This window comes from Berghia stephanieae, chromosome 10, assembly GCF_034508935.2.
Source record: "Berghia stephanieae isolate SIO BIC M18660-M18661 chromosome 10, UCSD_Bste_1.3, whole genome shotgun sequence".
NCBI lineage: Eukaryota > Metazoa > Mollusca > Gastropoda > Nudibranchia > Aeolidiidae > Berghia > Berghia stephanieae.
In genome coordinates this window covers 14,522,506-14,549,508 of record NC_088369.1, presented here as the reverse complement: position 1 = coordinate 14,549,508, position 27,003 = coordinate 14,522,506, and the positions used below count along the sequence as shown (strand labels likewise).

The 27,003-nt window shown below is 38.0% G+C and overlaps 2 protein-coding genes across 2 annotated transcripts in view; one reads left to right on the top strand and one right to left on the bottom strand.

Moving 5' to 3' along the window:
• Window positions 1-4,367: 4,367 nt before the first annotated feature.
• On the bottom strand, window positions 4,368-14,605 carry LOC144980701 (uncharacterized). The gene is made up of 5 exons (XM_078928416.1): window positions 14,456-14,605; window positions 13,492-13,617; window positions 11,561-11,653; window positions 9,412-9,644; window positions 4,368-7,783 (listed from the first exon to the last, which is right to left on the bottom strand). Exons 1-5 carry the CDS (start codon window positions 14,517-14,519, stop codon window positions 7,601-7,603), a joined length of 699 nt encoding a protein of 232 aa, XP_078784542.1. The 5' UTR covers window positions 14,520-14,605; the 3' UTR covers window positions 4,368-7,600.
• A 9,606-nt stretch (window positions 14,606-24,211) lies between these two features.
• LOC144980583 (uncharacterized) overlaps window positions 24,212-27,003 on the top strand; it is a 33,155-nt gene continuing 30,363 nt past the window's right edge. Inside the window, exons 1-3 of the mRNA XM_078928258.1 lie at window positions 24,212-24,290; window positions 24,891-25,125; window positions 26,076-26,114. Coding sequence (XP_078784384.1) covers window positions 24,988-25,125; window positions 26,076-26,114 — 177 coding nt within the window. The 5' untranslated portion in view covers window positions 24,212-24,290; window positions 24,891-24,987. The remainder of the gene's footprint in view (window positions 24,291-24,890; window positions 25,126-26,075; window positions 26,115-27,003) is intronic.

The window sequence follows — 27,003 nt, the reverse complement described above, 5'->3', positions numbered from 1 at the left end:
AGTATACGTACATATTGTAGCCTACATAAAGTTCAGCACTCAGAAAGGGGTCGGTCAGTGTGTTTGTGTAAAAGTTCAGTAATGTTTTTCCTCCTGAATTACCATCCATGTTCACGCCATGGAAACGTCATAACTTCTTCAATTCTTGTTGATCCTAAATTTTCTGTTCTTCATCTTAAGTGTGATCCAATGATAATGGATAAAGTCAACCAATTTTGTTTTCTGATCTTTTTTTTTCATTGTAGTCACACAAGGTTTTAAAACTCATAGAGCTCGAATTTACCATTGTGTCTGTCGCGTTATACGGAACCTCTGGACAGGTCTGCTAGTCTAGTGTTAAGTACTTTCTTATCAGCTTCAGGAGACCCAGCTACCCAATCACCGTGGGCTGCACATACAGAGAGGTCAAAATAGGAAAAAAATGATTGTATCAATACGACCAATTTTCTTGCTGGTGGGGGGGGGGGGAGAGCACTGAAATATCGAGAGAATTCCACCCCCCCCCCTCACCCACACACCCAGACAACACTCACGGAATGGCCTTGGAATGTTGCAAGCATAGTTATATTTCTCAAAAACGAAACAAAACTATATGCGTGTTAGTGTTCTTGATTGTGTAAACTAACAACCCAGGCATTAGCCAGAGTGCATTTCCACAAAGTGAGCAATAGGTTTATAATGCTCATTGCTGTAAAGAAGAAGAAAAAAAAATTGACGGAGAGGTTTGAACTTGGCTCCTTTGAGTGATAGTGCAATAACTCCTTGGCTATGTTACCTTTTCCCTTTCTCTTTTCTCACTCTTGCCTCTCATTTCCATAGACTCCCCACCCCACTTTCTTCATTCTTTCCATGTGGTTTTATTATGATCTAGGTGTTATTCATCCTTTATTTTACAAAGTTGCTATTCGTCATTTCTGACAATACAATTAGCCCTAGCCCATATATTATGCTTGTTGTATTTATTCTGATGAATTCATTGATATTGACAATAAACTTTGACTTAATGATTAAAATGGCTTGGGTTTGACACTATTATTTTAAATATATATATATTATATATATATATATATATATATATATATATATATATATATATATATATAATAATAATAATAATAATAAATATAAATGGATTCACTCACTTATATGGCCGAAACACATGTTTCTGTGGCTTCTATCCACGTCTTCAGTCGGCATACTATGTCCGTAAAATGATTATTCCATCTTGGGGTCATTGTTGTTATTCTTGTATCTTTACTTCTGTTGTGCGTTGGTTTGGCGGTGATTGATGTTATTTATATATGTGTGCATCTGCGGTGCGTGTGCTTAAACGTGCCTATATTAGAACTCATTGGACTGTCTCCCTTAGACCAAGAACCCCATGTCAACTTTGAATACAGTTATCGTTTTGGGAGATGATTTTTTTCCCCTTGTAAATCATCTCTTTCTTATGTACTGTTATTTTTTATTTTAAACATATGATTTGTAAACATTTGAGTGTATTCCTCTTAGTGGGATCTTGTGCTGGTGTCTGGGTGAGACTTTGAGGTGATCTAAAACTAAGTAGACTGATAGTGTGCTCTTGGAATCTACATTTGTTCTCAATTTCTACCATTTCCTTTGTCTTACTTTTTCCTCAAGTCCTTTTAATTGTACATCAAGAAAGTTTTAACAATCCAATTTTTTTTCCTTTTTATTGGTACTGATATGACCTAAATGTGTTACAAGCGCAGTAAAAACAACTTTGAATACGTGCTATAGGTTACCTCAAACAAGAGAGAATCCAGAATGTCACTTTCAACGTGGATCCTTACCTCATCAACTTTTAGTGGCGGGGGGGGGGGGGGGGGGGGGTGTGAATTAAATAAAGATAATGGTTGGTATCTTTTCCTATTTCACTCCCCTCCAGTCCAGGTGTGTGGGTCTGGGCCAGGTTCCTGACCTCCCATAGTGGACAGGGAGGTGCTTACTGTGTCTTCTATCCCCCTATATCTGTTTTATAACATGCTGTCTGTCTTTGTCTTGGAATGAGATTACTTGGTTTTGTCCTGGTCCTGGTTGGAGTCCTGCCTGAGAGGGAAACAGTCGAATGCATAGTTATTGTTTTGGGAGATGATATTTTTTCCTTGTAAATCATCTCTCCGTTATGTATTACGCATATGAGTATATTCCTCTTTGTTGGATTTTGTGCTTGTGTCCGGATGAGACTTATAGTTATAGGTGATCTCAAACTAAGTACATTGGTGGTATGCTCTTGAAATCTACCTCAGATCCCTATTTGTTCCCAGTTCCCCTCTGTCTTACTTTCTCTTGGGTGCTTTCATTGTAATTCTAGAAATTTTTTAATATCCCATTTTCTTCCTTTTTAGTGGCGCTGATATAATCTAAATGTGTTGCAAGCGCCGTAAAACCCTTAAAAACAAGCAAACAAATAAAGATAATTGTTGGTATCTTTTCCTATTTCACTCCCCTCTAGTCCAGGTGTGTGGGACTTTGTCAGGTTCCTGACCTCCCATAGTGGGCAGAGGAGGTACTTACTGTGTCTTCTATCCCCCTATATCTGTTTTACAGCATGCTTTCTGTCTTTGTCTTAGAATGAGATTACTTGGTTTTGTCCAGGTCCTGGACAGATGCCCTGCCTGAGATTGAGAGGGAAACAGTCAAATGTGTAGTTAGTTTTGGGAGATGGTATTTTGTTCCTTGTAAATCATCTCTCTGTTATGCACTGTATTATGTTTTGTATACATACTATACATGATTTGTAAACATTTTAGCTGGGTGGGGATCCTGGCCTCCCATAGCGGGCAGGGAGGTACACACTGTGTCTTCTATCCCCTTATATCTGTTTTCCAACATGCTTTCTGTCTTTGTCTTGGAATGAGATTACTTAGTTTTTTTCCTGGCCCTGGTCGGAGTCCTGGCTGGGAGGGAAACAGTCAAATGCATAGTTATTGTTTTGGGAGATGATATTTTTTTCCTTGTAAATCATCTCTCTCTTATGTATTAGTATATTTGTTATTTTTAAATGTATAATGTAAGCATTTGAGTGTGTTCCTCTTTGTTGGATTTTGTTCTTGTGTCCGGATGAGACTTATAGGTGAGCTCAAACTAAGTACATTGGTGGTATGCTCTTGGAATCTACATCTGATCCCTATTTGTTCCCAGTTCCCCTATGTCTTACTTTCTCTTGGATGCTTCAATTGTAATTCTAGAACTTTTTACTATCCCATTTTCTTCCTTTTTACTGGCGCTGATATAACCTAAATGTGTTGCAAGCGCCGGAAAACCCTTAAAAACAAAACAAAACAAACATTTTAGTGTGTTCCTCTTAGTGGGATCCTCTGCTTGTTTCTGGACGAGACTTTTAGGTGATCTCAAATTAAGTACTTTGATAGTGTGCTCTTGGAATCTACATCTGTTTCTAATTTGAACCAATTCCCTTTTGTCTTCCCTTTTCTTGGGTGCTTTACTTGTAATTCTACTACTTTTTATTTTCCCATTTTCTTCCTTTTTACTGGCGCTGATATGACCTTAATGTGTTGCAAGTGCTGTAAAACCCTTAAAAACAAAAACAAACAAACAGGTGTATGGGTATTGATCTTTGTGAATGCATGAGTCGACAAGAAAATCCCCCCCCCCCCCTTCTCTCTCCCCAGTGATAGTATAGGTCATCAAAAAATCGTAAAAACACTTTTATGTCCAATTCACCAGATGCTGTTTTTATTGACACATCAATAGGCTATTGATTAAGATTAAATATGGCATTTTAATATATTAACAACATGGTATGGTAACGCCGTAATTTTCTTTGTTTTCTTTATTTTTAATGAGTCGTTACATAGCGCAACATTCACTAAATGCAATAAATATTTATGACCAGTCATTTCAAAACGGAATTATGCCATGGTGGGGGGTTGGGGGGGCGGGGGCAGTTTGTTTGATATTCAGTTTTAACCCTTATGAAATTGGAGCTAAAGTAAATTCCCCCCCCCCCCCCCCCCCCAAAAAAAACAACCGTTGAGCTTTTATGTAGCGCAATATCCACTAAACGTGCTCAAAGTGCTTTACAAAGGTTCCCTGACCAACAGCAACACGTAACATAAAGAATGAGACACGACGCCTGTTTCTGTTAGGCGATAATACAATTTTTTCCCAACCGAGACAATGCTGTTAACAACCAGGTACTCATTGTACACCTGAGTAAGGTGAGATAATGTGAGTAAAGTTTTCCAAGGACTCTATGCGCCGAGTGAGGCTCGAACCCAGGACCTTCCGATCTGAAAGCGAGTATCATACTACAATGACCACATAGCCATAAAAAAGAAAACTGATTTTAAAAAATTCTTTTAAAAACAGGACAAAAGGCATTTGTTCTTTTTGGATGCTGTTATATTCAGTTTTGTTTAGTAATAGTGAAATAGCAATATTAATGCCTGAGATCGTATTGTTCAAAGTTGATCTTAATCAAACATGATCTAAACACTGTTTTAAAAACCAAAAATACAACAGTTATTATAAGAAAAAATGAATCCATTTATATTATATGATGAACATCCATGTGAATCCCTGTTATTTGTTTTTGTTTTTAAGGGGTTTACGGCGCTTGCAACACATTTAGGTTATATCAGCGCCAGTAAAAAGGAAGAAAATGGGATAGTAAAAAGTTCTAGAATTACAATTAAAGCACCCAAGAGAAAGGAAGACAAAGGGGAACTGGGAACAAATAGGGATCAGATGCAGATTCCAAGAGCAAACCATCAATGTGCTTAGTTTGAGATCACCTATAAGTCGCATCCGGACACAAGCACAAAATCCAACAAAGAGGAATGCACTCAAATGCTTACATTACACATTAAAAATAACAAACATAATAATACATAACAGAGAGATGATTTACAAGGAAAAAAATATCTCCCAAAACAATAACTATGCATTTGACTGTCTCCCTCCCAGCTAGGACTCAGGCCAGGGCCAGGACAAAACCAAGTAATCTCATTCCAAGACAAAGATAGAAAGCATGTTGGAAAATAGATTAGGAGGATACAAGACACAGCAAGTACCTCCCTGTCCACTATGGGAGGTCAGGAACCCCACCCAGGAATCCCTGTTATATTTTACAGTACACTCAGGATAAGTCGATGTCCAGAGGATCAGTAAAGACATGAAAATCCACTCATCCGAAGATCGACTTAAAAGAGGGGCATCTTTTGTGTTGCTAACTCACCTCCTGGATGGAAGGTTGTTGTGAAAGAATAAAAGGTCAATGACCGATTACTATAGTGACCACAGTAGGGAACAATACAAAATTGTTTGTTTGTTTTTTAAGGGTTTTACGGCGCTTGCAAAACATTTAGGTCATATCAGCGCCAGTAAAAAGGAAGAAAATTGGATAGTAAAAACATTCTAGAAATACAATTAAAAGGACTTGAGGGAAAAATTAAGACAAAGGCGAAAGGTTCAATTGAGTAACAGATGTAGATACCAAGCGCACACTATTACTATTAGTGTACTTAGTTTGAGATCACCTAAAAGTCTCACCCATTCACCAGCACAAGATCCCACTAAGAGAAATACATGTACACTCAAAAGTTTACAAATCATATGTTAAAAATTAAGAAAATAACAGTACAAAACAGAGATGATTTACAAGGAAAAGAATATCATCTCCCAAAACTATAAAAATACATTTGACTGTTTCCTTCGCAGCCAAGAACTCAGGCCAGGGTCAGGACAAAACCAAGTAATCTCATTCCAAGACAAAGACAGAAAGCAAATTGAAAAACAGATATAGGGGGAGAGAAGACACAGTAAGTGCCACCCAGCCCACTATGGGAGGCCAGGAACCCCACCCAGTAATAATACAAAATGATGAGAGTACAAGTACAAGTAAGATTGGAAGTAAACAAGGTTAGTCAATTAGGCATAAGTAGCATGGTCCTGAAAAGAGCCGGTGAAATAAATGTGGCCCTTAGAAGGTCTGTTGTAATTAATGAGGCTTTTCCATTCACTTTAAGTGGTTAGAAATATTCTGCTGCACATACTGGCTAAAATTATGAGACTGACTAAGAAAAAATAATTTTTCACTGTTTAATAAAAATAGCACACTCTATCTCCTCAAGAAGAGAAATTCATACAACAAAAATTGTATTAATCAAACATTAAATCAAATTGTAAGCACCCGATATATGACTGGCATGGGTGAAAGTTCGCCGGAAAAATCCGGCATGGCCAGATTTTTATTTTTGAAAAAGAGGTCTCGCCGTTTTTTTTTTGTCTGGCCGGAATTCGAAAATGAAAAAAACCGGCAACTGTATAATAATATAATTAACCGCACTTCTGTTTTTTCCTCTTATTGGTAGTTGCAGGATTTTTTTTTCTGAGCACCTGCCTTTGCAGGATTAATATCATTGAGTAACTTTCACCCATGATGACTGGTCACATGTTATATTCATGTATAATTCATCCCATTATATGTGACCAATCACCTCCAAATGGTATTATGTCTGGACGAACTCGGTGTTTATAAATGAAATCTAGACCAAATTTATAAGAAACTTGGGATTAATTTCTGTTTGTAATGGTGAAAAAAAAATAATTACTATCTCTTGCATTGCAAAAAAAAACTTGAAGGTCCGATCTCTCAACATTTTATCTGGATTCACTTTTACGTGTCCTATTCAATCGGACATAATACCGTTTTTGGGGCGGTGAGTCACATATGATATAATATAGGTATGGGTAATACCTAAAATAAAAGGCTAATGAGCCGGTGATTTCACTCCATCCATAAATAGTCTGTTGTGGAATCCGAATAAAGTCAACATCTCTTGTTGGTCTCAATTTTTTTGGTCTTTATCTAAGTGTGTTTCATTAATAATGGATAAAGCCACTGTTACTTAAATTTTTCTGGTCCGGTGGTGTTGGCTTTATCAGGATTCCACTGTATGTATGTTATAAAATGTTATCCCAATATTCTTATATACACAGGGTGATCAATGAAATGTGACCACTTTATGTGTACTATAATGCATTCAATAAAAATGCACGTTTTAGGTTTGACGTGTACAGGGTGATTCAAGATAATATTAACACTTCATGTGTACAATTATATGTTCAATTGAAGTGTACACATTTTAGAATTGACTTGTACAGGGTGATTCAATAAAATGAGTGACATAATCAGTCGGAAGGTGAAAATTTAGGATTTGCATTTTCTGAAAGAATATGCTCTTCAGAGCATTTTAATCTTTATTTGAAGTAAATCGGGTCATTTTTCATGAAGTTATAGTCAGATGTATGAGAAAGGTATCCAGCAACTTTTCTCAAATTTCATACAGCAACTTTTCTCAAATTTCATACTTTTTAAAACTTGACTAGCTTTAAAAAATGTTTTGAAGAGAAATTAAGCTTTGATATTCCCCTAAGATGTACAGAAAGGGTTGATTTAATCATTTATGACAAGAACTCATTTTGGATAAAAATTGACCTTCTAACCAAACTTGGCAATATCTCAGCCCAAACCTTTTCACCATCCAACTGATTATGTCATTCACTGTAACATATACAGTCCGTTTTTCAACCCGACACGACAACAACGTTATCAATCATCAAAGGGAGGTAATCCATAATCCTCGGGCCGGAAATCTTCCAAGGTGTCTAGAATGGAATCGACCTGGTCTTGGTACTGGCTCCTGTCAATTCGGGGTTCCGGCACCCACACTACAGCCATGCCGGCCGACAAACCGGCCTGCACTCCATTGGGGGAATCTTCAAATACGAGTGTCTGGTGGAGAGAGGAAGGAATACGCTTCAACAGTCATGACATCACTTCCCTCTTAATGACGCATGGTAACTTAGTAACAGGCTCTAAACTATCGGAACAATGGCAGATGCCTTTATGAAATATTTCTCTGATGAGCATAAAAGCGTATCCAGATGAAAAAAAACAACATTATAAATCTGATCATGTTTTGACTTTTACACATTCTGATCACAAGACATATGAAAAGTTCTCGTGACATCAGACTATTGAATCCAATTGGAAAAATAAGTCTGCAGGATCATGTGGGATGGGAGGGAGAGGAAGGGAAGGGTGGGGGGAGGGGGATAGTGGGAGTGGTCGTAAAATGTCACGTGAAATGATGTATATTTTGGTCTGATTTATATCTTGTGTTTGTGTGTGTGCATGAGGGAGTGTGTGTGTGTTTATAAGTTTGTTTTGTTTGTTTTTAAGGGTTTTACGACACTTTCAACATATTTAGGTCATATCAGCGCCAGTAAAAAGGAAGAAAATTGAATAGTTAAAGCATTCTAGATGTACAATAAAAAAAAAGGATGTGAGGAAAAAGTAAGGCATGGGGAATGGTTCAAATTGGAACAGATTTAGATTCCATGCACACTATCAGTGTACTTAGTTTGAGATAAGAGGAACACACTCAAATGTATATAAATCATATGTTAAAAATAAAAAATAACTACCAAACAGAGAGGGAAACAATATCATCTCCTAAAACTATACCTATACATTCGACTGTTTCCTTCCCAGCCAAGGACTCTGGTCTAGGTCAGGACAAAACTTAAGTTTTCTCATTCCCTGACAAAGACAGAAAGCAATTGGAAAACAGATTTAGGGGTATTGTATAAAAGACACAGCAAGCACCTCCCTGTCCACAATGGATGAGTTTATGTGTGTGTGTCTGTGTATCACGGAAAAATGCTAGAATGAGATCCTTTTCTCATTTCGGACCCTCTGTTTGGAACACCTTACCACAGAGCATTCGTGAAAAAGAATCTTTATCTATTTTTAAACGATCGCTTAAAACATATCTGTTTCGTCTTTAGTAGATGGTATGAGAAGCTAGATAGGTCTGTCTGGTTTCTGTTGTGTTTTGTGTGTGTGTGTGTGTGTGTGTGTATGTGTGTGTGTGTGTGTGTGTGTGTGCTTGTATGTGTGAATGAGTATGTTTCAGCCAAAGTAATTTGTAATTTAAGCGCTTAGAGTCTGGTGTCTATGAGTTATAGCGCTACATAAGTTTTCAGCATTATTATTATTATTATTATTAATGAATTGATGTGTATGTATGTGTGATCTGTGTTCGTGAAAGCATAAGTTTCAACAGAGACAAGGCGGTCATGTACTCTATCATCGGCGATGTGGTCTTGTGGTTCGACACTCGCCTTCAGATCGGAAGGTCCTGGGTTTGAGTCCCACTCTAAGCAGTGCATAGTTGAGTCCTTGGGAAAGTCTTTAACTCACATTCTCTCATTGTACTTAAGTGTGTTGCTGTTGGCTTGGCAGCCTTAGTAAAGTGCTTTGAGCATATTCAGTAAATATTGCACTATACAAATTCTCATTTTTTAACAAATTCATTTATCTATTTTTTAAAATTTAACTGTTACAAACCAACAAACCTGTTCAGGTTTGGGTTGATCTTTAAAACGTTTGGCTGCAACCAAAAAGCAGTCCGGGGCAGGTTTTCCCTCCTTGACTTCGGGGTCATCGGATGCCGTCACGTGATGGTGGAACAGAGAAAACAGCTCCTTGTGGCCAGCCATCTTCTGGTTGTAGCCGTGTTGGACTGAGCCTGTGGCCACGCAGATGGGAACTTGGTGTTTGTGGAGGTGACGGATCAGTCTCTCTGCCCCTTTAGGAGAGAGTCAAGAGAAAACAATCGGATTCAGTAGTCTATGTGCGGCTATGTGGTCTAGTGGTATGACACTTGCTTTCGGACCGGAAGGTCGTGGGTTCGAGCCTCGCGTTCGGCGCATAGTTGAGTCCTTGGAGAAGGCTCTTTACTCACATTCTCTAACCGTACTCAGGTGTAAAACGAGAACTTGGCCATTAACAGCGTTGTCTTTGTCCAAACAAAAATTTGTAATATCGCCTAACAGGCGTCATGTCCTGTTCTAAATGTTGCGTGTTGCTGTTGGTCAGGGACCCATTGTAAAGCGCTTTGAGCACGTTTAGTGGATATTGCGCTATATAAAAGCTCAAGTTTAAGTTTAGTCTGATGTCAGGCCGTCCGGCAATGGTGGCCATCTTGGTTCTAAACAAAGAAAATCATTACTTTTTATTCTTCATGCTGGCGAGAACTTTTCATATGCCTTGTGATCAGAATGTGTAAATGTCAAAACATGATCAAATTTATGGGGTTTTTTTTCCCTCTGGATACACTTTTACTTTTATGCTCGCCGGAAAGATATTTCATACCGCGTCTGCCATTGTTTCGATAGTTTAGAGCCAGTGTTACTAAGTTACCATGTGTCATTAGGAAGGAAGTGACGTTACGACTGTTGAAAAGTATTATTTATTAAAGCAAACATTCTTTAAGTGTAAAAAAGAAGAAAAAAAACCCAAAAAACCCAAAAAAAACTTGAGAATTTATATAGCGCAATATCCTCTAAACATGCTCAAAGTGCTTTACAAAGGGTCCCTAGCCAACACCAACGCTCAACATGTAGAACAAGACATGAAGCCTACTAGGCGATATTATATCATAATTATAATTTTTTCGGACATAGACAACGCTGTGTATCAAAGTGACAAGGTAGACAGCAGACAGAGGTGTAAGACCAGAAATATGAAAAAGGTGTGCATGTTTGTTTTGTTTGTTTTTAAGGGTTTTACGGCGCTTGCAACACATTTAGGTTATATCAGCGCCAGTAAAAAGGAAGAAAATGGGATAGTAAAAAGTTCTAGAAATACAATTAAAACACCCAAGAAAAAGTAAGACATAGGTGAACTGGGAACAAATTCAAATATGGATCAGATGTAGATTCCAAGAGCAAACCACCAATGTACTTAGTTTGAGATCACCTATAAGTCTCATCCGGACACAAGCACAAAATCCAACAAAGAGGAATACACTCAAATGCTTACATTATACATTCAAAATAACAAATCTAATAATACATAACAGAGAGATGATTTACAAGGAAAAAAATATCATCTTCCAAAACAATAACTAAGCATTTGACTGTTTCTCTTTCAGCCAGGACTCCGGCCAGGGTCAGGACAAAACCAAGTAATCTCATTCCAAGACAAAGACAGAAAGCATGTTGAAAAACAGACATAGGGGGATAGAAGACACAGTATGTACCTCCCTGCCCACTATGGGAGGTCAGGAACCCCTCCCAGGAAAGACAGAAGAACCACCTGAACTCACTAATCGCACAACCAACCTACCAACCACGAATCAAATACAATTAAATATAACATACAAGATGCTCATTGAGTATTTTTTTTCTCTTGTTGAACACTGCCTTTTAGCTTAATAATTCGCTGTGCTTACAAGAGTGCGTCCATTATAAGACGGAAAGAAGCAATGCATTGTGCTGACACAAAAAATGCATCACAACTAATAGTTGGAGGTGTGCTTTTTTTTTTTAATTTAGCACAACTCCCTTCCAATTAAAATAAACAGATTGATTCATAAACATCTCTCTCTCTCTTTTTTTTTTCCAACTAAAGAGGAATTTATGATTTTCGATTATTGTGCTCACCAAAATGTGTTCATTGAACATCTTGTAAGATATAAATCTATTGCATAGATCAACGTACCTGGTAACAACGCCGTTGATGGAAACAACTTGTACAGATTGGCCTCGAGTTGGGGCAGGTATTCGTCCACGGTAAGAGGAAGGCCAGCCATATCTGATCATGTGACAAGTTCAAGTCGTTTATTGTATTTCTACTATCATATCAAATAGGATGATGGGTATAGATGATATATAAATTAATATAAAACTATTTCTACTATCATATCAAATAGGATGATGGGTATAGATGATATATAAATTAACATAAAACTATTTCTACTATCATATCAAATAGGATGATGGGTATATATGATATATAAATTAACATAAAACTATTTCTATTATCATATCAAATAGGATGATGGGTATAGATGATATATAAATTAACATAAAACTATTTCTACTATCATATCAAATAGGATGATGGGTATAGATGATATATAAATTAACATAAAACTATTTCTACTATCATACCAAATAGGATGATGGGTATAGATGATATATAAATTAACATAAAACTATTTCTACTATCATATCAAATAGGATGATGGGTATAGATGATAAATAAATTAACATAAAACTCACTTGTTCTGCCCACCAGATGAACTATTTATGACCTTAAATGGTTTATATTTTGTTAGAGAGGGAGTTTAGTGAGAACAAACCACATAACAGCCTGAACACATTAACAAAGAAAGAGCCTAGTGAAGACACAAGGATTGATGAAAAAGTAATGTCAAAATAGCTGATAAAGAATCTACAATCTTTTTTTATTTTTCGAAATCAATGAATTCCCCAGAATTCCCACCGTACTTCATAGTGTAAATGTTGCTGCTTGAAGGCTCGAAGAAATAAATAATAACGTGAAGTTGAATGTAAGCTTCAATTTAATTACAAAAACAGATCAAATTAACGTAGTTAACTACGCCACTACCACATCATCTCATTCATCTGTGGTGTTTCAATCATCCTGTTTTGTTGATAAAGGGGAAACCTGAAACGTTAATGTTATCTGTTTTTGTAATTAAATTGAAGCTTACATTCAACTTCACGTTATTATTTATTACACCGTACTTCATAGAATTGTAGTAGATCCTGGATATAAAGAACAACTTTCTGGCAAACGCAATGATGAGTAAAAATGAACATAAAATGTTTTTTAAAGAGAACAAAATACTAATCACAATTTTCCAGGCTAAAAACATTTCTTCAGTCAACAACGAAAACAAATATGGCTTAACTCACTCAATCCTAGAGATTTTTTGCTACTTTTCACAATTGGAAAAACATTTATTAAAAATGAGCATGTGCATAGATAGTTTTATTCAACTACCTTTAAAGTGTAAAAATGAAAAACATTAGCTTTGATACTACACCTATAATTTGTCTCAGAAAAATGTAATTAAAAGTAAAAGGGATGGGGGTAAACAACAGATATAGTCGGTGGTAGGGTTGAGTGAGTTAAATCCAAATAGACATTCATAGAGGCGCCAAGAACTTTTCTTTTGTCTATACTATCTGGTTTTAAAGTGATGTAAAAATGTTTTAATTGTTTTAGTTATTGGATGAAGAAGGGTTTCGAGCTTGAAATGTTTCATGTTTTTAATATTTTTGTTCTTTTTCAAAGCAGTTACATTCATTTTTGTACAGCAGCTAGTATTTACTCAAGCAGAGAAAAAAAAGGCTTTAAAAAGTAGTTGCTTAATTACTATTATTATTATTATTATTATTATTATTATTATTATTATTATTATTATTATTATTAAAAGGGAAATGGTTAAGTGGAAAAAAAAATGGGGCACAAGCACATAGAAGAGACAAGAGATATAGGAGTAGGAGGTTAGAAGAGGCAAGGGTCGACTGACGTAGAACCCACTTATCCTAGGGTTATATTATTTCCTCTACCTAGGGGAATATCTTCATCAACCACAAGCCATTGAAATGGTTTCTCACCAATCAGTATCTGAGCTGCCACATGTTCTTTTTGTCCCATCTGCTTGGCTTTGATTTCCCAAGTAAATTCTTTCCCATAGCGTGAGCAAATTTCTGTAGATGCCTCTGTGTACAGTTTCTCTGTATCTTAAAAAAACAAACAAGAAAACAAAAACATATCAACACTTCCGTCATTTCTGGAACAAACCTGTCACAAGCAGTTAGCACAATTCTGTTTCTTTGGGTTTTTTTTCTTTTGAAGAAAATAATATTGAATTTTAAAATGTATATATATATATCCAAATCACAGAACTTTCAGCCTTAGTTACAAGTGTCACCATGAATTTCTCACTTTAATAAAAAATGCTTTAGAATTGGTGTAATGTTATTCAATTTCAACATATAAATTCATTTTTTAATTACAAAATCGCATTTACATAACATTAGGAAATAATCCCAACTTGGTCAATTTGAACCCCTCAAAAAAATATACCTATTAAATTTTAATCTGTTGAAGTGACAGTTTTGCCGCTGTTGTAAAACATTAATCACTCTTACACATTTCAATACGCAACAATAGACTATGTGCACACATCGGTATTGACCACGGTTATGGGCTTAATTTAAATGTAACATCGATGTAATGGACAATCTTTTGAATTGGTTTGAGTATTTCCATTACAATGAGACCATACAAATTCGGGGTATAATCGGGTATAAGTATAAGTATAAGTATAAGAAAACTTGCAAATTATAAATACACGTCGATACTGACACTGTGCCGTAAATCCAGCTGATTAGTGGCAATTTGTATTATCAAAATATTGTCCGATAGTTGGCATAACGTGAAACTTTTGTTGTTGTTGTTTACCTACTGTCTTATGATAAATTATGGATGGCAGAAACATACAAAAGATACGGATGCAGCGAAGATAAGTTTAGATTTGGGTTAAGCAGAATAAAAGAAATCCATAAGGATACTTACCTAGAATAAGGCCATCAACGTCGAATATGACGTGCGTTATTTGTCGATTCTGTTTTTCATTCATTTTAAATTTGCGTATGTATTTTAAACACTTTACGACAGAAGATGAATGAGTTGTTATGTTGTCAGCCGGCGACAAGGCAATGCAAGAACGAATAGTTTTATTGCAGTGTTGGCAGTCGAATTTGATGAGTCAGTAACTTTTTCGTCCAAATTCGATTTTTTTTATTTCTTCTTCTTCTAGGTTCCATGCCTGGTCCAGGCTTCGGATACTGCATGAATTATCTCTCTCCATTCCTCCCTGTCTCTTGCTTTTTCAAGCAGCTCTTGGATTGTTAGGTTGGTGAAGCCCTTCAGTTGGTCTATGAGTGTTTTTCTTTGTCTCCCCCGGGCGCGTTTACCAGGTATTTTTCCACAACTTGCCAGGTATTCATTCCTATCTTTCCTTACTATGTGTCCGAAAAAGGATAGTTGTCGATCCACTATTAAGGGCATTAGTTTCCTTTGTTGGTATGTTTGTTTTAGCACTTCTTCGTTCGTTTTGTGTGCGGTATACGATATTCTCTGCATCCTTCTCAAGCACCACATTTCAAAAGCTTCAATGTTCTTTTGTGTTTCTGCATTTGTAGTCCAGCTTTCGCATCCGTAGAACAAGATTGGCCACACGTAGCACTTCAAGACTCGGAATCTAATCCCGAACGACATCTGTTTGTTTTTCAAAATGTTTCCCAGGTCCATGAAGGCCTGTTTGGCTTGAGTTATTCTTGCTCGTATGTCTCGGTTACATCTTCCATCTGTTGTCACTATTGAACCTAGGTATTTAAAACTTTCTACGTTGGTAAGCTGCTCGCCGTGAATCGTTATATTGCAGGTGTTGTTGTTTTCGGGGTTTTTCTGTATTACCATGCATTCTGTTTTGGTGATATTCACTTCCATTCCCTTGGCTTCACTATCTACTACCACTTTGTCAACAATCTTTTGAAGTTGGATTTCTGATGTTGCAATGAGTACCGTATCGTCTGCGTATCTTATATTATTTATGTTGTGACCTCCTACTTTTATTCCCTCCATATTATTTATGCCCCTCATGATTGTTTCTTGGTATAGATTAAACAGATCTGGTGAGGCAACACACCCTTGACGGACTCCTTTCTTAATAGGAATGGAATTTCCTGTAGAGTTTCCGATTTTGATAGATGCCTGCTGGGTGTAGTATAATGTTTGCATGAGTCTGAGGTCTTTCTCATCAGCGCCAATGGAGTGCAGTTGTTTTAGTATTTCTTCGTGGCGTACTCTATCAAAAGCTTTTTTGTAGTCGACAAAACAGAGGTATAGTGGGGTCTGAACCTGTATAGCTCTTTCACTTAAAACACGGAGGAGGTATATTGCGTTCCTTGTCCCTCTGTCAGGTTGGAATCCATATTGTTCTTCTGCGATTTCGGGGTTAATCTTATTCCTTAGCCTGTTGATAATTATACGCAACAGTATTTTGTTGATGTGACTTATTAAACTTATAGTTCTAAAATTTTCGCATCTGACTGCACCTGCTTTCTTTGGTATTGCTATGAAAATAGAGTTACAGAGATCTTCTGGAATTTTCCCAGTATTGTATATATTGTTGAATGATATGTGAAGTTCATCAATTGCTAGATCTCCTAGGCTTTTTAATACCTCTACAGATATTTCATCAGGGCCTGTTGCTTTACCATCCTTCATTCGTTCCATGGCATGTTCAATTTCACTTTTGGTGATGTTTGGTCCGCTTAATGGTTCTTTGAATTTCAGTGGTGGTTCATTTCTATTTGGATCATTGTACAGTTCGCCTATGTATTCTACCCATCGGCTTTCTATATGTTGTTCTTCAAATAGCAGTTCCCCTTGTTTGTTTTGGATACAACTTCCTGCTGCTTTGCTTTTCCTTTTCCCTGATAGTTCTTTTATTCTTTGGTGAGCTTGTTGGGGGTTGGGTTTGTATTCTCTTTCGATTTCGCAGCATTTCCAGTCTAGATAGTTCTCGTGTGCCTCGATGCATTTGGATTTAATGTGGTTGTTCAATGTTTGGTATTCTGCAGACCCTCTGTTGCATTTTCGTCTTTCTTCAAATAGGTTTAGAATTTCATTTGTCATCCATTCCTTTTTGCTGTTTGTTTGAGCTATTGGTAAATGCTTTTCTGTAGTTGCTTTGACACACTTTTGGAATATATCAAATTGTTTTTCACATTTTTCGTTATCAGGTTCACTTTGGCTTTGTATCATGAGTGCATTTTCAAATTCTTCTCTCATTTTTGTTTGTATGCCATTGTCTTTGCATAACCTGTAATCCCTCTTTATTCTACCAGCTGTTCTCTGAATAGCTTTAAACTTTATCCTTACTGTACAAACAACTGGGACATGGTCACTGTCTACATCGGCGCCTGGGTAGGTTTTGCAATTTAATATGCCATTTCTGAATCTTGATGATACTGCTATAAAGTCTATCTGGTTCCTTGCTCTGTCCCCTGGTGATTGCCATGTCCAGGTTCTTCTTGGGTGTTGTTGAAACCAGGTGTTTGAAATCATTAATTTATTTGTTCTACACCAATCTGCCCAGATGTTTCCTCGTTCATTTCTGTCTCCGAGTCCATGTGGTCCGATTATGTCACCATCTCTGCCTCTGCCAATCTTAGCATTTAGGTCCCCCATTACCATAAGGACTTCTTGTGATTTACACATTCGTTTTGCTTTGTCTAGTGAATGGTAAAACTCTGTCATATCTGCATCTGTCGCCTCTTCTGTTGGTGCATAAACTTGAATATATATTGGTGTCAACTACAGGTCCTCTTAGCTTAACCAGCAAAACTCTGTCTGAGATTGCTACGTGCCCTTTGTAAAATTTGGTTGATTTTTGGTCTAAGATCATCCCTACTCCTTTTTGGAAAGAGGTTCCACCACTCCATATGATCTTATATGTCATGTTGTTTTCTTGTTTTGACATGGTTCCCTGCTCTTTCCATCTCATCTCTGCCAGGCCAAGAATATTTATTTGGAGCCGTTTCATTTCTTTTAGAATGTTGTTTAGTTTTCCTTTTTGGGCACAGGTCCTGACATTCCATGTCCCAATTTTGGTTTTGTCACATTTGTTAAATTTATTTCGCCTAGTAACTGGCTGACGGTTCGGTGTGACCTGACGAACATCACGCTCCCAACCGAGCGAGGCAGCAGTCTTCCGTGAAAACATGCTCCCCTTTACGCTGTCACCGTTTAACTTTTTGGACTTATTCATGCAGTTAACTCGGCAAAGTTACAAGAATGGTTTGCCATTGCCTATTCTTGTCGCCCTCTGCAGTTGGCCAGCTTGACCTGTTACCGTTCGACACCACGAGGAGGTTGCAGTAGGGCTTGATGATGATCTATCTTTGCAGACTTGGCATCATCCATTTGTCGAACTTTTTTATTTATTATCCCTTTATCCTTCTGTGTAATGAGAAAACGGTAGATACTTTGTGCGTGTAGAAATAAACCATACTATTTTGTGGACTAGGCCGGGGGGGAAATCTTAAAAATCAATACATTACATAATCACACACACCCTCACTCAAACACAATCAAACATCATGTATCCTCCACTCCACACAGACACAAACACACACACACACACACACACACACACACACAACACACACACCCGTAAGCCTGTCGATTTAAAAAAAGATAATAAAAATCAGATAAATTGACAAAATTAATATCCCCCGGGCGATTTGATATCAGCCACTAGGACAATAGACCTATTATGTAAGCGTGATCGGGACCCCTTCTCTCTCATCTGTGATCGGGACTTACAAAAGGCTTTTAACGAAATCGGGCCGATCGAGACGCCGAACGCCTATGAGGCTTTAAACGAAATCGAGCCGATCGAGACGCCGAACGCCGAGGAGGCTTTAAACGAAATCGAGCCGATCGAGACGCCGAACGCCTAGGAGGCTTTAAACTAGTGCGGGGCGGTCCTTGGCAAGCTTAAGGACCACGGTCCTACGGTCCCTGGGAAATGAAAACCGCAAGGACCGGTCCTTTTCGACATTGAACATTCCTGAGAGACTGTCGGAAGTTCGAACCGTTTTGACCTTTGAGACCGTGGGATCGTTCATTCTTGAACCGTTAAAGACCGCTACACGATGAAAACCGTGGTTTACAGGAGTAAAACACACGGAGTAGTCACACTCATTTCAAATTGTAACCTAATTAGAGAAGAGGGGTGATGCCTTCTATATTTGCTCACCGTACTTCATTGTTACTTCGATAATTTAATAAAATTTGAAATTTATCCCCATTAACGGAGATAATGGCATCGCCCAAGGCGTTGATCGAGTTGTTCGTGGCGTTGATACACACACGCAACTCCTACCCCCCCCCCCCCACACACACACCACATTAGAGGGCAGCGAGCATTGAAGAGTAAGAGAGAGACGTGAAGTTATAATAAGAGGGGGTGGATGCGGTAATAAGTTAATAAGTAATAAGTGGTGTCCATGGTGACTTTTCGCCAGATCTAACAAACCCAGCTACCCATTCACTGCTGAGTAGACAGGGACTCAGAAAAAACTCGACTGCACCCGGGATCGATCTCTGGCCCTTTGCGTACAAAGAGAGTGCTCTATCAACTGAGCTATCGGGGTCCCCAAATATTCTATTGGACTTTTTTAAAATACAGACGTTATAACTGGGTTTTTTGGAAGGAAGAAACTAATGAAACTCATATTATTTGATTAGTTAAAACACCAAACGAAATTTTAATATTATTGTATTATTTTAAATGACAACAATGCGATAGAAAGGAGTGGTGACAAGAGATGGACAAAAGAAAACAAAAAATCGGACTTGCTACTTGCTAGGTTCGACACACACACACACACACACACACACACACACACACACACACAAACATTTTTAGTAGTCACATGCATTTCAAACAATAACCCATTAGAGAAGAGGGGTCATGCCTTCATCATAGATCATTGTCATTGCGATCATTATGGTGTAGTAAATTTTGAAATTTACCCCGTATAATGGAATCGTCCAAGGCGTGTGCCTCCTGTTCCCCCCATCTCACACACGAAAGGGCGGTTTGCGGAGTGGAGGGAGGTGGTCGTCTGCCTCTATGGTCGTCTGTGTCGTTTAGTGTATGGCAAAGGGGGTGGGTGTGATTAATTAAGTGGGATGGGTGGTGATTGGTGGAAGATAGGCAACCGAGCCAACGAATCGCTGGGGAGGTAGTATGGCGCGAGACCGTTGAAAGGTGATAAGAAGTGAGGACCGCCGCCGGTCTTCCACTATCGGACCGATCCTCGGTTCACAGCTAAAAGACCGGGGGACCGATCCAAGGACCGGTCCTCAGCGCGGCACTACTTTAAACGAAATCGGGCCGATCGAGACGCCGAACGCCTAGGAGGTTTTAAACGAAATCGAGCCGATCGAGACGCCGAACGCCTAGGAGGCTTAAAACGAAATCGAGCCGATCGAGACGCCGAACGCCGAACCCGAACGGATTTCAGTGTAAATGATTATGTACCTGACGGCGAATATATAATGTGAAAAGCTATTTTTATGTTAAATTTTCCTTTTCCACCCTGGAAACTGCGAATTTATGAAATTTCAAGTTGGCATCCAAATGATTGTTTAACACCAAAGCCAAAAGCCTTGTAGACTGGAGCACGAGACTTTGTCCGGGTCCTGGTTTTTACCGTTTTGTGACTCGGTCTTCTCGAATCAATCGACTTGTTCCAAGCCTTCTGATTGATGTTATGCCTTGGGGTAAAATAGTCACAACATATGTCAGTCGGGTATAACTCTACAACAAACAAACCATATGTGTAAACATAGTCTGTCTGACTGATAGAATAATTTGGTGAGAAATAATCATTAAAATGGCTGTCTAAAAACAAGAAGAAAGAGCCGAGAGACGTCAGTTTCATTCCATCTATAGAAGAGAGAATATGGTCATTCATAACAGGTGAACTCGGCCAAGTTACGTGGTCGAGCTCTGCATTGACACCGTGGCTCTTTACAAAAGTCAAACTATGTAGCCTAAGCATGGTCAATGAACGGATGGGTAACCGTGATCTTGTAATATCCTGGTCCTGACGTTATGTCATTGGGTAAGGCAGTTTACATACATTACCCATCTCGAATGAGGCGTGAATGAGTACCTTGTTAACTAACGGCAGTGACGGATTTTTTAGGAGTGTTAAGTACAAAAAGGACACCTTTCAAGCGACTGGTACTGTATGTAATGGACATCTTGTTCCTTATCTGCTTAGGGAATAAATGAGACATTGTGAAGTGCATAGAGCATGATGAATCCATGGAAATGCTCTATATAAATTTTTCTATTTATATTATTTATATATGGAGTGAAGGAGAATTCAGTAAATATAAACAAATTAAACGAGGTGTTAGACAAGGATGTGTTTTGTCACCAGACCTTTTTAATATCTACAGCAAAACAATTATTAGAACTTTAGGAGATATTCCAGGCATTAAGATCAATGGTTTGAATATCAATAATATAAGATATGCAGATGACACAGCACTAATTTCAGACTCAAAAGAAAATTTACAATTACTCCTTAATAAAGTATTTACAGAGAGTGAACGTATGGGGTTATACTTAAATGTAAAAAAAGATAGAATGCATGGTTGTATCAAGGAGAGAAAGAAATCCAACATGTAACTTAATAAGCAAAAGAGAAAGTTTAAAACAAGTTCACACATTTAAATAAATGTATTGACCATCTTGCTCTCACAGGAAAGATAGAAGGCAAAAAGAGTAAAGGTAGACCAAGGAATTTACCCAATGGAAACCGCACGGTGCTCTTATTGGCTAACCAACCAGCGGCCTCGATGAGAAAAATATCCGCCATTTTGATGTTGGCTGGGAATCGCGTTACTATAGTAAACAAGCGCTGATCGGCCGTTCATGAAAACAAGTTCAAGTTGCTGCTCGCTCGTTTAACTCAAAATTATTCAAAACGATCTCTCTAAAATGATATAAATGTGACTTCTTAAGGTTTTCTTCACGGTCAAAACCACACAACATTCTATTAATGATTACGTCCGAGGCAAAAAGGAATATTGACAGGTCGACCGAGAGTTGAACTCGTGAGACGACAAACATCAATGCGAAGTGTAGCGAGAGTCAAGCTATTGTTTGTCTTGTCCTATTCTATATAGAGAAAAGGATAAATAGTATAGCCTCGTGTGTGAGTGGTTGCGTGTCATAGTCTTGTTTTTAAATTGTTTCTGTTGTTTATGTGTGTAGTGATGACTCTCTCACACTCAATTTCAATGCCGAAAGAGGAATTCCCGCACACAAGAAAGGGGAATTGGGGTGGTATTTGGCATACATATTGTATAGTATCTAGTTCTAAATAGATAACTGATTAGAATTATATTATGATATATAAACACAATGCCAAATACAATTCCGAAGTTTCCTTATTTCAAATGAAGTAAAGCTCCAAAACCTAATGGTAGTGATTGTAGTACTGAGTGTTAGTGAGGTGATGTGGTGTTGGTGGTGGTTGTAGTTGTAGTAGTAATAGTGATGATGATGTGGTGGTGGTGATGATTGTAGTTGTAGTAGTAGTGGTAGTGATGATGATGTGGTGGTGGTTGTAGTAGTAGTGGTAATGGTAATGATATGGTGGTGGTGGTGGTGGTTGTAGTAGTAGTGGTCGTGATGATGATGTGGTGGTGGTGTTTGTAGTAGTAGTGGTAATGATGCGGCTATGTGGTCTAGTAGTATGACACTCGCTTCTTTACTCTTTACTCACATTCTCTCACCGTACTCAGGTGTAAAATGAGTACCTGGCCGTTAACAGAGTTGTCTTTGTCCGAAAAATTGTAATATCGCCTAACAGGCGTCATGTCCCGTCCTACATGTTAAATGTTGACCAGGGACCCCTTGTAAAGCGCTTTGAGCACATTTAGTAGATATTGCACTATATAAAGCTCAATTAATAAATAAAAATTTCAATGATGATGATATGGTGGTGGTGGTTGCAGTAGTAGTAGTGGTAGTGATGATAATGTGGTGGTGGTTGTAGTTGTAGTAGTAGTGATAGTGATGATGATGTGGTGGTGGTTGTAGTAGTAGTGGTAGTGATGATGATGTGGTTGTGGTGGTTGTAGTAGTAGTTGTAATGGTGATGATATGGTGGTGGTGGTTGCAGTAGTAGTAGTGGTAGTGATGATAATGTGGTGGTGGTTTAGTTGTAGTAGTAGTGATAGTGATGATGATGTGGTGGTGGTTGTAGTAGTAGTGGTAGTGATGATGATGTGGTTGTGGTGGTTGTAGTAGTAGTTGTAATGGTGATGATATGGTGGAGTGGTGGTTGCAGTAGTAGTGGTAGTGATGACGATGTGGTTGTGGTGGTTGTAGTAGTAGTGGTAATGGTAATGATATGGTGGTAGTGGTGGTTGTAGTAGTAGTGGTAATGGTAATGATATGGTGGTGGTTGTAGTAGTAGTGGTCGTGATGACGATGTGGTTGTGGTGGTTGTAGTAGTAGTTGTAATGGTGATGATATGGTGGTGGTGGTTGCAGTAGTAGTAGTGGTAGTGATGATAATGTGGTGGTGGTTGTAGTTGTAGTAGTAGTGATAGTGATGATGATGTGGTGGTGGTTGTTGTAGTAGTGGTAGTGATGATGATGTGGTTGTGGTGGTTGTAGTAGTAGTTGTAATGGTGATGATATGGTGGAGTGGTGGTTGCAGTAGTAGTGGTAGTGATGACGATGTGGTTGTGGTGGTTGTAGTAGTAGTGGTAATGGTAATGATATGGTGGTAGTGGTGGTTGTAGTAGTAGTGGTAATGGTAATGATATGGTGGTGGTTGTAGTAGTAGTGGTCGTGATGACGATGTGGTTGTGGTGGTTGTAGTAGTAGTGGTGGTGATGCTATTGTGGTGGTGGTTGTAGTAGTTGAGGTAGTGATGTGGTGGTGGTTGTAGTAGTAGTGGTGGTGGTGGTTGTGGTAGTAGTGGTAATGATGATGATATGGTGGTGGTGGTTGCAGTAGTAGTGGTAGTGATGACGATGTGGTTGTGGTGATTGTAGTAGTGGTAGTGAGGATGATGTGCTGTGGTGGTGTAGTAGTAGTGGTAGTGATAATGATGTGGGGCTGGTGGTTGTAGTAGTAGTGTTAGTGATGATATTGTGGTGGTGGTTGTAGTAGTAGATGATGTGGTGGTTGGAAAACACATTACAGGTTATTATAATACATGATTACACACATTCTCTAACTTCATTTTTTGACAGCTTCGTTGTGCCATAAATATACGCAACTGTTCTGAAACATTTTATTGTGGATTTTGATATTGTTTGTTGTTTTTCTTGTGTCGTTATGTTGACATAGATACCGACTGAATGGTAATTACTACATTCTCAGCCAACAACAAAATGGCGCTGAATGCTTTCATTGGTGGACACTTTTTAGGCTTCGTACGTATTCTCATTCGTTTAATTCTATGAGGTAGACCAAGAAAAACATATTTGAATAGTTTGAACAGCTGGGTGACAAAGAAAGAAGAGTAATATTAGTTTTCTGAGGTTATCTAACCAGAGAGATGAATGGCGTACCATGATCACCGATGTCTGGCACAGACTTGGTACTTGAAGAAGAAGAAGAAGAAGAAGAAGAAGAAGAAGAAGAAGAAGAAGAATATATGGAGTGGAATGAATGAGGTGTTGTAACCTAAATCTCGCTGTGATCGTCGCTATAGACATTTTTGCAACTATATTGAGAGTTATCGACCTTCGTTGCTGTTTACATTCGTCTGGCTTCTGCTACTGCTGTTGCCGAGGTATACAATTTTAATTTAGAGTTAGGTCAATATTATGCAAAAAGAATTGTCATTTTTTCCTACAGTGAATTCTTCGATAGAGACATTTTTCATTAGAGACAATATCATATTCTCGTCAGGCTGTCTCAATAAAAACCAATCAATGGCAAATGAAAATGAAAGAATGAACACCACTCACTGACACTGACGACTGATTTTTTTATTTTTTTTCATTGGGCGCATCTGCGATTTCAAACTCAATTTCAGCACCCATAGTTAGCAAAAACCATTTATTAAGGTTTTCTTGATAAAGGGAATTTTGAAAAAAAAAGTAGAGAACCGTTTTGTTTTTAGCCCAAGTTGCGCCAAGTCATCACTGTGATATTGATATTGGAGAGTGGAAAGAGAAGGGGACTTTTTTCTTTTTCTTTCTTTTTTAATTTTTTCACTTTCGGGAAGAGAAACGTTATTTTAGCTATGTTTCATTAGCCAGATATTTTATATCGCCAAATTAAAAAGAAAGCAAAATATTATGGATTGTTATTTGCTTTGTTTATTATTGTATCATAGTGGTTTCAAATCGTTGTCAATTAAGACATTTTAAAATATTTCTTTTCACAGTTTGGGATTATATAGGCACACGTTATATAAAATAAATTTTAAAAACAAAACAAAGAGAAAATAGCCCATTTTATCTTTATGGGATGAGAGTTGCCCAATGACAATGGAATCCAGGAAGACCAATCCTGGCCAAATGCCAGGTCCTGTTCTGGACCTGAGTCATGTGGAAATTGAAGTCCCGGATTATGAGGAATTGAAACAACAGCGGATTGGACGCAATCGCCAGGCCATGGAGGTAAATGACCTTCCAATATGTATTACTCTATCTGTATTTCTGTGTTACACCTGAGAGGCTTAATTTGTTTTCACTTATCCAAAAAATAACAATAACTTGTTACCATTTGAGTTGGGGGAAAAAAAAGTCCATCAGAGCTGTATGGTCCATGGAGCCTAAATTTATTCCAGGTTATACAGCATTGAGTAGACAATAGTAATTGCTTGCAACCTTTTGGATAGGATGCCAGTCCATTGCAAATTACTTTCAACCATCTCTAATAGATCCAGCTACCCAGTCACTGCTGGTTGGGCAGAGGAATTAGACCTCCACCCTCTTTCTCCACCCTCCCCCCCCCTCCCAACTCAACAAGCATTAGATACTAGCCAATTTGCCTCTAAGTCATGTACTGTGTAGAGTGAGCAAAATGTGTAAAATGTACAAGGGATAGTTTGATGTATGTTGATCACTGTTACATTTACAGAAGTCGGTAGCTGAGCAGTATGGGATCTTGTCTTGTAACTAAACCATATACATATATTATTATGCATGGTCATTCTCTCGATGAGTGACATGCAACTCTCATCATTTTGTCCTTGGGTAAGACGACTTGCACACATTACCCCACTTGATTAAGGTGTTGATGAGTACCTGACTAAAGGCATTGACAGGTGGTGTAAAAGTGCCAGTACAAAATGGTGACTAGTATGTACTGTTTACAAAGGACATAATTTGGTTCCTTCCATTTCCTGCTTTGGAGAATAATTGAAGCCCATTGACCATGGTGAAGTCATAGCAATAAACAGTATAAATGTTTATATTTATTTATTTATTTAGCCAATAGATTAGAAAATCAATTTATTCATGTATTCAATAATCATCTTAATTCATTATCAATTATTTCCACATCTGTATGACACTCACCGTCTGCAATTGTTTACTTAAATTTTCACCTCACTTTCATCCCTCAGGCAGCAGACAAATGGCTGGCTAAGGAAATATTGCCACAGGTAAGTAGCCGCTATCATCATCACTATCATCATCATCATCATCATCATCATCATCATCATCATCATCATTATCATCATCATCATCATCATCATCATCATCCATCATCATCATCATCATCATCATCATCATCATCACAATTTAGTTATAGCCTTCCTTTGATACTCATCATACATATAAAAATTTGGTCACTATAGAAGATGACAATTACCACAAGAAAGTCAAGAAAGTGAATCGAAGAGTTGTATTCAAAAGTACAACCAATGAGATTCCTTTCTTTCCTTGAGCACTACCAATGACAACTCATTTTTCCCTTTCCTTTGGTGAATGACACCTTGTATTGTAACATAAATTTTTAGGTAATTGTCAAGCTATGAGTTGGGGGGCCCCGATAGCTCAGTTGGTAGAGCACTCGCTTCACATGTAAGGGACTGAGATTGATCCCTGGTGCAGTCGAGATTTTTTTTGTCTCACCTCCCTTATCCACCCAATAGTGAATGGGTAGCTGGGTCTGTTAGATTTGGTGGAAAGTACTTTGCGATAGACTAGTAACCTATCCAAGGATAGCAAGCACATTGCTATTGTCTGTTTCACGCTGTAGAAATCAGGATAAACTACGGCTCCATGGGCCGAATGGCTCTGAAGAACTACAAGCTATGAGTTACTGAATGGCTGTGGTCAAATACAAAAGAGCTTTATTCCAATGTGGAAAATTAAAGTTTCCTATTTTAATGATTAACCCATCGTCTCACAACGGTAATATGTCGAGATGAAGTGTGCCCTTAATTGAGCTTTTTTATAGTGCTATAACCACTAAACGTGCTCAGAGCACTTTACAAGGGGTCCTTAGCCAACAGCAACACTTGACATGTAGGGCGTCTGTTAGGCAAT